Here is a 15,199-nt window from a genome sequence, read left to right as displayed (position 1 = left end):
TGATCGTTCTCGATCTATTTATTATAATAGAGATGCAAAACTTCAACGCCTCCGCACGGCAATCGTTACAAGAGATCGGGAAGCTGTGGAATTACGCGCCCATCGCCATGGATTCGCAGAGCTCGTCTGCAACGCCGACGACGGGCAATGGGTCGATGGCGTCGGACGCGGAAGAGCAGCAGAAGCAGAACGTGAACCAGGTGCTCAACTCGATCCAGAAGACGCTCGGCCTCCTCCACCAGCTCCACCTCACCGTCTCCTCCTTCAACATGGCCTCCCAGCTCCCCCTCCTCCAGCGCCTCAACGCCCTCGTCTCCGAGCTCGACTCCCTCCAACGCCTCGCCGACTCCTGCAACATCCACGTTCCCATGGAGGTCGTCAAGTGGGTCACCTCCTCGTTTCGTTTTTCTCTCTCCCCCTTTCTTCCTTTCACATACCAACCATCACTTTCATTTTTTTTATGATTTGTGGTGGTGGGGAACTCCTTTTCTGTTGTTTGATTGGTTTGGCGTTGTTGAGTCAGCCTGATCGATGACGGGAAGAACCCCGACGAGTTCACGCGGGACGTCATCAACAGCTGCATCGCCAGGAATCAGGTCACCAAGGGCAAGACCGACGCCTTCAAGGTGCAAAGCAACGATGTTTTTTGATTCTCTGTTCTTCGCGGTCTCCGATTCTTAATCCGGTCTTTGCTGATTTGGGGTTTTTTGTTTTCTCTTTCTCTCCGAATTACGAATCGGTAATCGATGTTTTCGTCGGTTGTTTGAGGCAAATGTTGTGAATTACGAAGGGAAATCTTTTTTGTGGTGATTGCGTTTGTTCTACGTGTTGAATAGAATCGGGGGACCTCGGTTCTGTTGGTTTTGATCATTGTTTCTTCCCTTTGCTTTTGTCGCTTTACGTTTGATTGCGGCGTTTCGGAATCGGGGATCTTGCTACGATTGGTGAGGTTTAGGGAGGATTGTGCAAGTTGGGAATTGGAGGGCATTGCTTGTTTCCGATATCAGATTGAATTATACAGCATGCAGGATTAGAGACTATAATTTGTTTTGGGACTTGGAGGCGATGCCATTGAACGGTGGACGACTGAGGGTTTCATTTTTGAAGAAGCGTTACAGTGGTTTCATGGTCGGGAACATTCTTGGATACCAGAGTTGAGTTGGGGAGCTCGGTTAAGATTATGGGATGTTGAGAATTAATGATTTTGAGAAGAATGGCTTCCTTGCTGTGGAATTTTTGCCTTCTTCGGATGAAGGTTGGTAGATTTACAAGGATATGGTATGGTATTTGTTGCCTGTATGGCGGAAGAGGGCGGATCAGGTGCAATCACATTGCACACTTTCAGTGTGCCGCTGCACCGGACATTCCTCCATCTCTGGTGTACAACCTGTTAGCTGTGGGGTCCAACACAAGTTCGAGGGCAGATCAGGTGCAGCGGCACACTAAAGTGTGCAATGTGATAGCACCTGATCTGTCATCATGGGGGAAGGGCAAAACAATATTGGGGTGTTTTGGCCATGACTGTGAACTCATTGAATCCTACTCCTCTGTTTTAATGCTCCCGAACTTGTTTCTCCTCCTTGAGAGATTGGTGACTTCTTACAATAATACTTTGGCACTCGGATACTTTTTAGTTAGTTGCTTCTTTGGTGTTGTTCTGGGTTTGCAACCTAAGCCGTGATGCATAAATTTTATGATGTAACCAGGAACTCCTCCCAGTAGTGAATAGTCTTTCTGTAAAACTCGTGTTAGTTTTGGAGGTTGTTTGTCTTCCAAGAATTATTTTGGCACTTAATCTCTTCTTAATGGGGAGGAAAAAAAATACCTGCACCCTAGAAGTACAATCTGGTAATCTAGATTTACTGAAGCATTATGGAGGAATCATAAAGCCACTTTTTAACACTTGTTCCTAGATTCTAATTTCTAAACATTTCCAATGTTTTCGTGCCATAATTAAAGATATCAGCCATCTTGAGTAGGGCAAGTGGAGTAGCTAGGTCTGGGTCTGTATCTGCACATTCTTATCTTGACTATCATCAGCCTGGGTGCTGTCAATCTCTTTATATGATGGAGTATTGTATGCAATATGTGCGTTCATGAGTACCTCTCCACAACTGAAAGTTACACACCTTAGAAGCATATTGAATTTAAAATTAGCATTAAAAAATTATGCATGTAAAGTTGTAAACTTTATCATTACCTATATTTAACAACAAAAATTGATGCATAGTCACATACGTATGCATATTAATTAGATGATATCCTTCACTAGTTTATATATGTGTATGTTATCAGCTTTCTTGCTTGAACAAATGTAGGTAACCCATTTACAGTCAGCTACATTAGGGGGAGGGGGAAAGAGGAGTTCCGGCCTAGAATGATTGGTTCCTTTTGTCCTATGCTACTACCGTCTTTTAATAAACAATATATCTTGAGTTTAAAACTTCCTACCCTGATGAGAACGGATTCAGTGATTGACCATTTACTTTCCAAATCTCGTTTAAGAGCTTAGGATTGGTTTCCTACGAAGATATGTGATGCATCATCTGAAGAATGTTAAATTAAATATGTTTATAGAGGATTTATTATGATCAGGTTGTGATTTCTAACCAATTTCAAGTTTTGATCAATCCAGACACTTTGTTTCATTAGCAATATGGAATCAAGATATTATTATCTACTGGTGTACTGATGCTTCCTAGCCAAATCTTCATCTTTATTTTGTTGCCCCCCATGCATTCCTCTTGGTGACGAAGTGTCATAGATTGCCCTTCATTGCTTATTGTCTGTAGGCAAGTTCTCATTCCTAGCTTCAATTATACATGGATATGGCATGGTGATAAGCAATCTTGAGCTAACATTGATGTCTAACAAAGACAAATGATTAGGGTGCATTGATGGATGAAATAAAAGTGTTTCCTACTGTTTGGAAAATGTGTCTCTTAAATTCGGTATAATAAACTAGCATAACATGTTCTATATCATGTATAATAGTATAAAGGTGTAACATGTCTGTTTCGTTCATAATTTAACATGTTTTGTATCATCATGCATAATGGCATCAATTTGCATCATGTCTATTTCATCATATAATTCAAGACATCTCAATGATGTTTTAGTGTCCGTTGTAAAATGGAGAGAATTGGAATAGTTTCTTGAATGAACTATTATGAGGGTGCATGTGATTTGGCAAATCTGCAGCCGAAGATGAATTTTGTGATTGTTGAGATCATGCTGCTTTTTGTTGCATGGTTTTGTTGATGAATCTTTTATAGCCATCAATTTTGCAAATGGCATCTCACTTTTTTCTTTTTCTTTTTGGTTTTAGAGCCTCCGTAAGCACCTGTTGGAGGAACTAGAGCAGGCCTTTCCTGAAGAAGTGGAAGGTTATAGGGAGATACGTGCAACTTCTGCTGCTGTAAGTTTTGGGCAACCCCCCTATCCGGGAACATTTGCATATAATTAGATTGCTGTATTGATAATCATGTTGATCTAATATTGTTCTTTGTTCAATGCATTGATTATTTTGATGTAGAAGTAGGTTGATCGACCAATCTCAGTAGTGCACTGCGCACCTCACTTCTTGTCTTTGCAGTTTCATGTTGTTCTACTTCCTTTTGTGCTGATTAGAAATTGAAGTTTTGGATGAGTGACGTATGTGGAATTCATGATTGATTAGAAGAATTGAAGGGCACAATTGTGATTTAAATGGTCATATGCTTGCTCTCTCTTTGTTTATCTTCTTTAAATCACCTTGAGCTGTTGAGCATACTTTTCCTAAGGTTTATCTGTCCTGCATGCCAACCCAGTTCCTCTTTAATGTGGAAAATGTTCATTGAGTCAACCATAAAATATTGTTGGTGCTTAAATCAATCGAAGCCTCCAGTTTTACTAGTTTTTGTCTTTTCCGTAATTGTATGCGTTCCATTCTCATTTTTCTCTTAGATTTCCATTCTTTCTCAAGTTTTTTGCAATTGTAAATAAACTTCTCTGAAAAATGGAAAAGAAGCAAAAGACGATCAACTTTTTGAAGTCTTATGTAGGCCTAAGGCTTGTACACGAGGGTGGTCATGTCTCCCTTCGAGGCTAAAGGTTTTGGTTAAATTGTATAATCTAAGCTTTGGTGGGAGCACATGCATCAGTCTGGCAGGGTTTTCCTGTTGAGAGCATCAAGCTCTAAATGTTTGAAGTGGCTTAGGGTGCTGTAATTCCGTGTCTCAGAATTGGCACATCTACTAGTTGAATCTTGATTGATGACGTAAAGGCTTCTATTGGTGGCTCGTGGCCTTAAACCAAAAGGAAAAGAGAAATTGTATGATATAGTGGCTTGTAAGATTTGACTTGAGACAATGGATAAACTCAAGTCAAGCGGCAGACGTGAACTAGGTTGGTGGCAGTCGGAGATCGAAAGCATAAGGTTTCCTCAGAGCTGCTGAATAAAACAGGCCCTGCCTTTGATCTTACTGGGCTTCTGCCTTTCCCCAATAGTGAGGCAAATACATGCAATCAGGCCAATTGAAGTAATTCTACACTCAGGCCCACGTCCACCCCAATTACTTTTGGTCTAGCAATCTCATCCCTGGCTGGGGACGCAGCCCATCAGGAAGAGTGGATGGTAACTCCACCCTCTCTTAAGATGGATACACTTGCCTCATCTCATATTAGGATATTCAATTCTTTTGCACATGTTCAGCAGATTGATACTGGTCTGCAACGGCAATCTGAAAATAGAATATGTTTGTAGATTTCGCTGCTGTATCCTCTCTTTTTTTAATAGGCAAGCTGGGGGATAACCCCCTTGGAATTCGAACTTGAGACCCCTCGGTTATGATAGTCAACTTCACTGTCCAGCTACCTTATTTGATCCCGAGTTCAGTGCTGTATCTTGATGCCCATTGTTGTTACGTTGGTTGCTCATCTTTGCACCTATTTCTAGTTTTAGTCACGTTCTACATTGTGTTATCAACTCTGCAGTCAGTTTGGTAATTTTATTGTACTTGCTAACAGGTAATATAGTTGCTGTTGTCCAATGCGAATTTGTATTTATATGGTGTATTTTTCTAAATTCCGTCTTGAGTCCCCTTGTAATGTTTGGCTTGATGTGGAGATTGATACTGTTTCTGTGAGCACTTCTTTGTTCTGATAATGGAATTCACCTCTCTCTCTCTCTCTCTCTCTCTCTCTCTCTCTCTCTCTCCTGTTTTTAAGTTTATTTGCTGAGCCAAGTTTCAATGCAGGAATCGAAAAGATTAGCACAGTCACAGAGCATTTTACCAAATGGCGATATGAAGGTCAAGACAGAGCATTGATTGATGCAAAGATGTTGGTCTCTCTGTAACTTTGATATTTCATATGCACTCAAAGCAGTTGGCAGACTCCATATACTCGGCCGTTTCTGTTACTGTTATGCTGCTGGTTGATCATCGTTTTATGTTTGTTTCGAACTTGCAGATGCTTAGACGAGAATTTGGCCACTTCAAATGGGATGTACCGTTCAACAGGACTAACAATTTATTTTCTCACTTCAGATTAGTTTTTTCCTTTGTTACTTTCTGAATTGATATGTTAGGTTATCTACGACTGTTAATTGTTACAGCTTGTTACATAAATGGTTCTTGCCTTGATGAGCTTTGTACTACTTTCGAGTAAATTACGAGAAACTGTCCAACTCATTGGATAATTAAGGAAAGCGAGTCAAGTTTTCTGTTATTACTTTTATCCATTTTTTTCAGTGACATGTTTGGTCCTAATTTCTAAAATCTCCCAATGGACATGTCCTCGTTTTTTTATTAAACAATATTGAGATGGGACGCAATTGTTCTGATGGAGACGAATTTGTCCTTGACGGACAGAACAAATTCGTTCTGCCTGAAACCTAATAACACCCAGACATGACCCAGCTCAAATAGGAATCTTGCGCGGTCTCGGATCTTGGTGAAATATTTTTCCCAACGGGGCTAAGCTATATTTTTGTTTCATTAATAAAAAATAGTCTTCTGTCAATTTAGCTGGGGTTATCATTAATTCAAAGTTTAATTAATAGGATAAAATTATTGATTTATCCTCAAAACAATAATTTTTAAAAAATTCAAAAACACTTAAAATTTAGGCAATAATAAAAAAAATACCGATGGCGATTGCAGCACACATTTGACAGGAACTTTAAAGAATGTAAACTCTGGGTTTTTTTTATTAACCAAGAAAAAGTTGTGTTTTTTTAACAATATTGAAAATTTAGGTCTATTTTTTATTTTTGCCCAAAATTTAGGGGTGTTTTGACATTTTTACTAAAAGAGAAAACTCTGTGCACGAGTGGCTACATGATCTCCTGGTGTGGGCGAGGGGTAAGCCCTCCGAGTTTTACCCTGTCTAAGGTAGGCAAAGCCAGCCTGACTAGGTCTATGATCCTGGGGGTGGTTTCTCCAAGTAAAAAAAAAAAAAATAGCCACATGATTCACTGGTAACTTCACTTTTGTCCTACGCCAAGTTACTGTTTGAATTTGAATAACTCTGAGATTTGAGGATCTCTAGTTTGACCCTCCCCACCCCTCAGATTGAGCTAGAGATATGCAGATTTTGGACTTGTTGGATCTGAAATACCTCATTTGAGACGGAGTTGGATCAAAGTGTGGGGCACATGCCTTGATCCGTGAACAGAGGCAACCGGCCTTGTTTTTTTTTCACGCACAAAACCAAAGGGCACACTAATTCAGGGTGAAAATGGGTCAGATTCGGGCTAGATTTTGCCAGATCTGAGTCTGAATCCAAACTGCAAGCAGTACATCAGAATCCAGGTTCAAATCTGACAAGATAAGGCTGAATCCGAGTCCCAAAAACACATGGTGATTGGATCCAAAAAAAGAAACAAAAGCAACTATTTATATCTAAAAAATGCAATTTGCGGGATTTTGAATCTGATCAATTTCAGACCTGACTTAAAATCTTGATCTGAATCCGACCCAAATCTAAAAGTAATCCTATTGAGCAGATATGAATCCAATATGAATGCACATTCAGATTTTACTTAAAAGATTCATTTTCAGAAATAACATATCGAACTCGAATCAAATATCCAATCATATTTGAACAGTGTGAAGTCTCTCTCTCTCTCTCTCTCTCTCTCTCTCTCTCTCTCTCTATATATATATATATATATATATATATATATATATATATATATATATATATATATATATATATGCAATACGCGCACCATCGGGAGAGGAGAAGAGTCCGGTCTTGTTATATCAATTAAGGTAGCGTTTGGATGACAAGAGGGAGAAACCTGGTTTTCTTCAAAACTTGGTTTTTGGTAAAGCATAAACTAAGTTTTGGAAATTTAAAATATAGAAAAAAAATGCTAAATTAACAAAAAAACAAAAAGACCATTTTTTGGCCAGGCTCCAGCCGTGCAGTGGTCGGGTTGTTGACTCCTGACAAGGGTGTCCATTTTCCGTCTGGTGGATGGCTGGATATTCTAACATTTAAAAAAATATTAAAAATTATTTAAAAAATGGCCGGGCCATTTTCCAACCAAAAATGGCGAGGATGGTGCCACCCGGCAAGGGAGGCAATAGTCTCACTGTTTCCCGGCTGGTGGATAGCCAGAATATGGCTAGATACCATAAAATAAAAAATAATATTAAAAAAACAAAAATGTTGAAAAAAGAAAAGAAAAAACACCAGGCTATTTTCCAATCAGCCATTGGCCTGGTTGCTGCCACCCGGCAAGGGAGGAACTAGTCTGGCCATTTCCCATTGGTGGTTGGTCTAATATCATAAAATTAAAAAAAAATATTGAAAAATGCTAAAAACTATTGAAAACAAAAAGAAAAAATCATCTGGCCATTTCCCGGATATCCACCAGTTGTAAAATGGCCAAGATGGTGCCACTTGACAAGGGATGCATCAATTCAACCATTTCCCGGTCAGTGGATGGTAGAAAATGGCTGAATAGCCAAAAAAATTAATAAAAAATAAAAAATGGTTGGGTGGTGCCACCCTTGCCGAGGGGCACTAGCCCGACCATTTTCGGGCTAGTAGCTGGCAAGAAAATGATCGTATATGTATAAAACAAAACTTGAACTTTTTGGACATTTTCTAGCCAATCACAAACCTGAAAGTGGCCGGCCGGGTGGTACCAGCCTGACCATTAACCAGCCGAAAATGGCCGGCCTGAGTTCTTTAAAGAAAGCAGTATGAAGAATAAGGGGTGAGAGGGTTGAGAGGGGGGGCAAGATAAGGTCACGAGGACAGGGGTAACCCGATAAACCTGGCCAAACCTTCCCCGTAGTTTAAACCAGGTTTTGCTAAACCAGATTTTATAAAAAACAGGTTTGGTGTGATGCAAAGTTGCAAACACGCACCAAATCTGGTTTTCAACAGAAAACCAAAACCAGGTTCACCCCAAGACCAGGTTTTAAACTCATCCAAATGAGGCCTCAACTTTGCGGATTACGTGTTCATGACGGTGGACCCTACTGTTGGATTAACCACTACGATTGACGTGGTGGTTATCCACGATGTTGATACATCCCCACATCAGGGATGATCCATCCGATAAATCAGCATACGATAAGGGGGAATGGTTACGCAAACCGTTCCCACCCTATGCTTTATAAATATAGGGTATCATGAGCGACCCTGATACGAGGAATACAGGTCTACTCACCGGCTGCTTGAGGAAGCTTGCGCTTGTGGTAGCTGCAGTCCGGCTGAGCAAAGAACCTCCGACGACCTCCATCTCCGGTAACCACAACCTTCTAATGGTCGGATCAGGTATGAGTTCCCTGCAATTTTTGTTCTATGTTTTTTTGTCTTTACGCAGGGCCACCGCCATTCAAGGGAGGCGATGCATTTGCCAGACGAGCAATCCCAACAATGGGTTATGGGCCCACTCCTCGCTTCCGCTGCAGGGTGTGTTTTTCGGTCGTCCAACAATGCAGGTTGCCGTGGGGCGATGATGCAGCTGGTCACCGACACCCGGCGATTGTCGTCGTTGGGTGACAGGACAAAAAAATCATCGGCTTACCTCCAGGTTTGGGGGTTTTCAGTCAGGATCAGCATGCCGGTTGCTCCTGCTGTATTTCTCCTCCATTAAGGTTTCTGCAGAGCCGATGATGCTGTCGCCGACGACTGTCGAGTCGCCGGAGCATGGCAGCGGGGTCTGTAATGGCTGGTTTCGTCCCACCATCGAAAGCAGGTGACCATTGGGTCACTGACGGTGGCAGCAACCCCGCCCTTGTCTTCGAACCGCCGGCAATCGTCGAAATGCCGGATCGATGCGATCGACGACCGCCATCTTCATCTGCATCTAGAGGAGAAAGAGTGAAATAGGGTTTTTCTGAAACCCTATTTCGTGTTTCAGGTTCTTTTAAACCTGTTTTGGATTTTCGGGTCCCGATTTGGATCTAAACCCTCCCCCACCCGAACCGATCCATAAGGCTCCTCTGGATCGGATCTGGGTTTCGGGTGGGGACCCGCTCTGTTCTGACCCGGATCAGGCTAAATCCTGGGTCAGACCCGGATCCGATTCATATCGGGTCTGGCCCAGATCCAGTTAAGCCCCGGGTCTGGCCTGAATCTGATCAAACTGGGTCTGACCCAGATCCAGTTAAACATAGAGGTCCGACCCAAATCCGGTTGCAAACCTGGTCTGACCTGGATCTGATTAAAACCGGGTTTGACCCGGATCTAGTTCAAACTGGGTCCGACCCGAATCCAGTTTGAATTGGTTCTGACCTGGATCCAGTAGGGTCCAGGCACTATTTGGCTTGAACCGGATCAGGGACTGATTCAGCCACTTTCGGGACCGGTTCAGAGCCTTTTTTAACCGGTTTCTTCCAGTTTCTCATCGGTTTCGAGATGCTAAGACCCTGTTTTCTTAAATATAAGAAAATACATGGATTTTGGCATACAGTTATAGGGTCTTTTATGAACTTTTGTTCATACTTGACATCGGTTTATAAGGTTTAGAACTGGTTTAGACCCTTGGATAACCGGTTTGGGGTTGTTTCAGACCGGTTCAGAGTGCTTTCAAATTGGTTCCTGCTTGAGGACCCAGGGTTTTACCCATTCAAGCTTGTCTTGGGTTATTAATCATGCATTTATTTGTAATTATGCATGCGTGAATGATTGTGTATAGTATTGGCATTAAGGATAGTCAGATGACTTAGTGAATTCATGTCACCAAAGTGACTGAATACACGTATGTTGTCAAAATTTTATACTATCATATGGTTTTAGCCAATATTACTTTTGTACTTATATTCATAAAATGATAAACGACCCAAAGGTAGTTTTATCGTGTTTGGAATTTAAGTAGGGTGGAATAAGATAAATGTGTCGAGATACATCACACATGTGTATCCAAAGATACCTTGTGTTGATGGTCTAACTTCACAAGAACCTTAGTTTTACCGAATATGGTTGGTAGGCGAAATGGTTTCGCGTGTCGGAGCTCTTACCAAAGTAGGACTCCGATGACCCCCTTCACTCGCCTGGAAATAAGCATATTAAGGGCATTTATTCTTTTGCTTTTTTCATTAAAGTTTTAGTCTCGTATGAATGCTTCTTGATACGTGTCTTTTGTCATACAGTTTCTAGTTCTATGATTTTAGATGACTCAAGCTCTATATCTTTTCTTGATGGATCTAACTTTAGTGATTGAAAAGAAACTGTTATTTTTACATTAGGGTATATGGATTTAGATCTGGCCCAAAGGATAGATGAACTCGCTGCCCTCACTGATCAAAGCACTGCTGATGAAAAGATTGCTTTTGAGAAGTGGGAGCGCTCGAATAGGCTTAGTTTGTTGCTTTTGCAATCTAAAGTAGCTAAGAATATTCACAATGCTATCCCACAATGTAGAACAGTGAAGAAATTTCTGAATGCCATTGAGGCACAGTTTGTGAGTTCAAACAAGGCCAGAGCCAGTACCTTAATGTCAAAACTTATAACTATGAAATATTCTGGAGGAAGAAATATTCGTTAGCACATTTTGGAGATGAAAAACATAGTGTCTCAGCTAAATAACATGAAGCTCACCATCTCTGATTCTTTCCTAGACATTTAGTTCTAACGTCCTTACCTTTGGAATACGGACCTTTCAAAATCTCTTACAACACACATAATGATGAATGGACATTCAATGAACTTATGTCCAAGTGTGTTGAAGAAGAAGAGAGGTTGAAATGAGAGAAGGTGCAGAGTGCACATATGGCTTCTCATACATCCAAGGTAGGACCAAAGAAGAATGCATTTAAGAGAAATGCTAGGAAGAAGTCAATTGGGGATAAGTCATCCCAAGACAAGCAATCTGACTCTACTCCCATAAGGTGCTTCTTTTGCAAGAAGAAGAGATATAAAAAGGCAAATTGCATAAAGCACAAGAAGTGGTTGGAAAAGAGAGGTAATTTGTCATTTGTTTCTCATGAATGTAATTTATTATAAATTCCTGAAAATAGTTGGTGGATTGCTTATGGTGCTATTGTTCATATTTTCAACTGTCTACAGTTGTTCCTGAGCAGAAGGGGACCAACAATGCATGAGAAGAGCATCTATTCAGAAAACAAGATGTGTTCACATGTGAAGGGTGTTGGAACCTGCAGGATTACTCTAGATACAGGCGTAGTTTTAGATCTTCATGATGTCTTTTATATTCCATCATATAGTAGAAACTTAATTTCAATTTCGAAGTTGGATAAATTTGGATATTGTTTTAAGTTTGAAAATTCCAAATTGTTCATTTATAAAAAATCAATTGAAATTGGTTCTGCATCAGTTTATGATGGTTTATATAGATTAAATGTGAAGATCCAAACTCAGAAGTTTTTGACTTCTGAATACGCATTGGTTGAAAATAAACATAGTTTGATAAATGATGAATCTTACATGCTTTGGCATCAAAGGTTGGGTTATATCTCTGAAAAGAGAATAAAGAGACTCGTAAATGAAGGGATCTTGGAATCTCTAGATTTTACCGATAATGACCCATATGTTGATTGCATAAAGGCTAAGCATACAAACACATATAAAGAGGGTGTCAAACACAGCATTGAGCTATTGGAGATAGTCCATACGGATGTATGTAGACCATTTTCCTCCTGTTACACAAGTGAAAAATATTTTATCACCTTTATTGATGACAATTCTCGGTATATGTATCTCTACTTGATCTTTGAAAAATCTAATGTTTTTCAGATGTTTAAGGAATTTAAGAAAAAAGTAGAGAAACAAATTGATAAGGTTATTAAGATAGTCAGGTCTGGTAGAGGTGGTGAATATTATGGTAGATTTACTGAGATGGGGTAAAAGGAAGGACCATTAGCGTGATTTCTCAAAGAGAAAGGCATTGTGCCTTAATATACCATGCCTGGTAGTGCCTGTCAGAATGGTGTAGCTAAAAGGAGAAATCGTACGCTTAAGAAAATGGTCAGAGCTATGTTGAATTATTCAACACTTCCCATAAAGTTGTGGGGTGAAGCCTTAAGGACTGTTGTGCATATTTTGAATAAGGTTCCTACAAAATCTATGCCTAAAACTCCTTATGAGTTGTGGACAGGTAGGAAACCATCATTGTCTTATATGCATATATGGGGATGTCCTGCAGAGGCTAAATTGTATAACCCCCATATTAAAGCCTTTGATTCAAGAACAACCAGTGGATATTTCATTGGTTATCCAGAAAGATAAAAAGGGTACAGGTTTTATTGTCCATCTCACTCACCACAGAATGTTGAAACATATAAGGCAAAATTCCTAGAAGATGGTTCAGTAGGATTGAGTGCACTTCAAAGCCTTGGTTTTGAGGAAGTACAGGATCGAGTTTCATCACCTATTAAGGAAAACATCAAAAGATACCACATTATTATTCTTAATGATGATGTGGTTGATTATTCGATTGTTAATGCACAAATCCAAAGTGAACCTATTGTGGACAATGCAAAAGAGCACGAACAGGATGATCAAGTTCAATATGAGCTTGAAGAACGACCTGTTTGGAGATTCACAAGGATTAGGAGATCTGCCATACATCCTGATTATGTGGTGTACCTTCAGAAGCCTGGTGATTGCATAGATATAGATGATGACTCATTGACTTTTATGGAAGCTGTTGAAAGCAAACAATCTTCGCACTGGATAGAAGTCATGAAAGAAGAGTTAGACTCTATGGCTAAAAATCAAACATGGAATCTTATCACGTTACCTGAAAGAGTAAAATCCGTAGGGTGTAAATAGGTCTTTAAGACCAAGAAGGACTCTAAAGGTAATATAGAGAGACATAAAGCAAGATTGGTTACTAAAGGATTAACCCAAATGGAGGGCATTGACTATAATGAGACATTTTCTCTTGTCTCAACTAAAGAGTCAATAAGGATAATTTTGGCCCTCATAGCTCATTATGACTTAGAGCTACATCAGATGGATGTGAAAACAATGTTTCTCAACGAGGATCTGAATGAAGAGGTATACATGGAACAACCTCTTGGTTTCTCTGAAGATGATCGTTTGGTTTGCAAGCTTAACAGATCAATATATGGACTTAAACAGGCCTCCCGACAGTGGTATATTAAATTTTTTCAAGTCATTGTGACTTTCGAGTTTACGAAAAATATTATTGATCAATGTATATACCTTAAGGAAAGTGGGAGTAAGTTCATTATATTGATGTTGTATGTGGATGACATCTTACTTGCAACCAACGATATGAAGTTGCTTTCAGAGACAAAACAGTTTTTTGCATCACATTTTGATATGAAAGATATGGGTGAGGTTGTTTATGTTCTTGGCATTAAGATCCGTCGAGACAGAGCAAAAGGTTTTATTGGCCTCTCCCAGAGATCCTATATAGATAAGGTGTTAAAGCGATATGGGATGGAGATTTGTTCTCCTAGTTCAACATCCATATCTAAAGGTGATAAGCTAAGCCTAAAGGATTGTCCACATAATGATATTGACAAAGCACAGATGAGTGATTATCCATATGCTCAGTTGTTGGCAGCTTGTAGCACGCACAAACATGCTCTCGACCAGAGATTCCTTTTGCAGTAGGGGTACTTGGCAGATTTCAGTCTAACCCAGGTTTACCCCATTGGAAGGTTGCCAAGAAAGTCTTGTGGTACTTGCAAGGGACAAAAGACTATATGTTGACGTATCATAAAGTTGATCACCTCAAGGTCATTGACTACTCAGATGCGGACTTAGGAGGATACCTCGATAGTAGAAAGTCTACTACTGGGTATATCTTCCTATTTGTTGGGGGCACTATCTCTTGGAGGAGTGAAAAGCAGACGACCACTGTTGCCCACACCATGGAGGCTAAATTCATAGCATTGTACGAGACTACCTCGCAGGCTATATGGTTAAAGAACTTCATATCACAGTTAAAGGTGGTCGATTCCATTTGGAAGCCACTGAAGGTCTACTGTGATAATGAAGTTGCGGTGTCCTTTTCAAACAATAACAAAAGTACTACGCCATGTAAGCATATGGAATTGAAGTATTTTGTTGTTAAAGAAAGGACAAATAATCATTTAGTGCATATTGTTAATATTGGTGCCAAAAAGATGATCATTGGTCCTCTTACTAAAGGGCTAGCACCGGGATTATATTCCAAACATGTAATGTGGATGGGATTGTTAAACTCTTTTTTTGACATATACACATAAATAAAGTGATCACTTATAGTTTTTTTATTCTCATTATGATTGTTATTAATCTCATAAGGATTAGAGATTCAACTAAGGACCTATAAAATAGAATAAAAAGGTCATTCTATTCATTAAATTATTCCCATAAGGTTTTCTGGTTAAAAAGGTTTATCGTCGGATCAAGTGGGAGAATGTTGAATTAACCACCATGATTGACATAGTGATTATCCACGATGTGGATACATCCCCACATCAGGGATGATCCATCCGATAAATCAGCATACAATAAGGGGGAATGGTTATGCAAATCGTTCCCACCCTATGCCTTATAAATATAGGGTATCATGAGCGACCCTGATACGAGGAATACAGGTCTACCCACCCACTGGTTGCCTGAGGAAGCTTGCGCTTGTGGTAGCTGCAATCCGGCTGAGCAGAGAACCTCCGACGACCTCCATCTCCGATAACCACAACCTGCTAATGGCTGGATCAGGTATGAGTTCCCTGCAATTTTTGTTCTCTATTTTCCTGTCTTTACGCAGGGCCAC

The 15,199-nt window shown here is 40.1% G+C and overlaps 1 protein-coding gene across 1 annotated transcript; it reads left to right on the top strand.

Annotated features, from left to right (window-relative positions):
- The first annotated feature begins 32 nt into the window (after positions 1-32).
- LOC149840138 (mediator of RNA polymerase II transcription subunit 10b-like) lies at positions 33-5,709 on the top strand. The gene is made up of 4 exons (XM_090005004.1): positions 33-382; positions 524-626; positions 3,329-3,418; positions 5,238-5,709. The coding sequence occupies exons 1-4, from the start codon at positions 33-35 to the stop codon at positions 5,307-5,309; spliced, it is 615 nt and encodes a 204-aa protein (XP_089861130.1). The 3' UTR covers positions 5,310-5,709.
- Positions 5,710-15,199: the final 9,490 nt, after the last annotated feature.

The sequence above is a fragment of the Nuphar pumila genome, chromosome 4 (assembly GCF_984573655.1).
Source record: "Nuphar pumila chromosome 4, dmNupPumi1.hap1.1, whole genome shotgun sequence".
Taxonomy (NCBI): Eukaryota; Viridiplantae; Streptophyta; class Magnoliopsida; order Nymphaeales; family Nymphaeaceae; genus Nuphar; species Nuphar pumila.
The sequence above is the reverse complement of the archived record's forward strand: the minus strand, read 5'-3'. Positions and strand labels throughout refer to the sequence as shown.

Bases quoted from the DNA above. Each gene is read 5' to 3' on its own strand.
- LOC149840138 (XM_090005004.1), top strand. From the start codon at position 33: ATGCAAAACTTCAACGCCTCCGCACGGCAATCGTTACAAGAGATCGGG. The intron at 383-523 runs GTGGGTCACCTC...TTGTTGAGTCAG, and splicing joins GTTCCCATGGAGGTCGTCAA to CCTGATCGATGACGGGAAGA. The intron at 627-3,328 runs GTGCAAAGCAAC...TTTTGGTTTTAG, and splicing joins GCAAGACCGACGCCTTCAAG to AGCCTCCGTAAGCACCTGTT.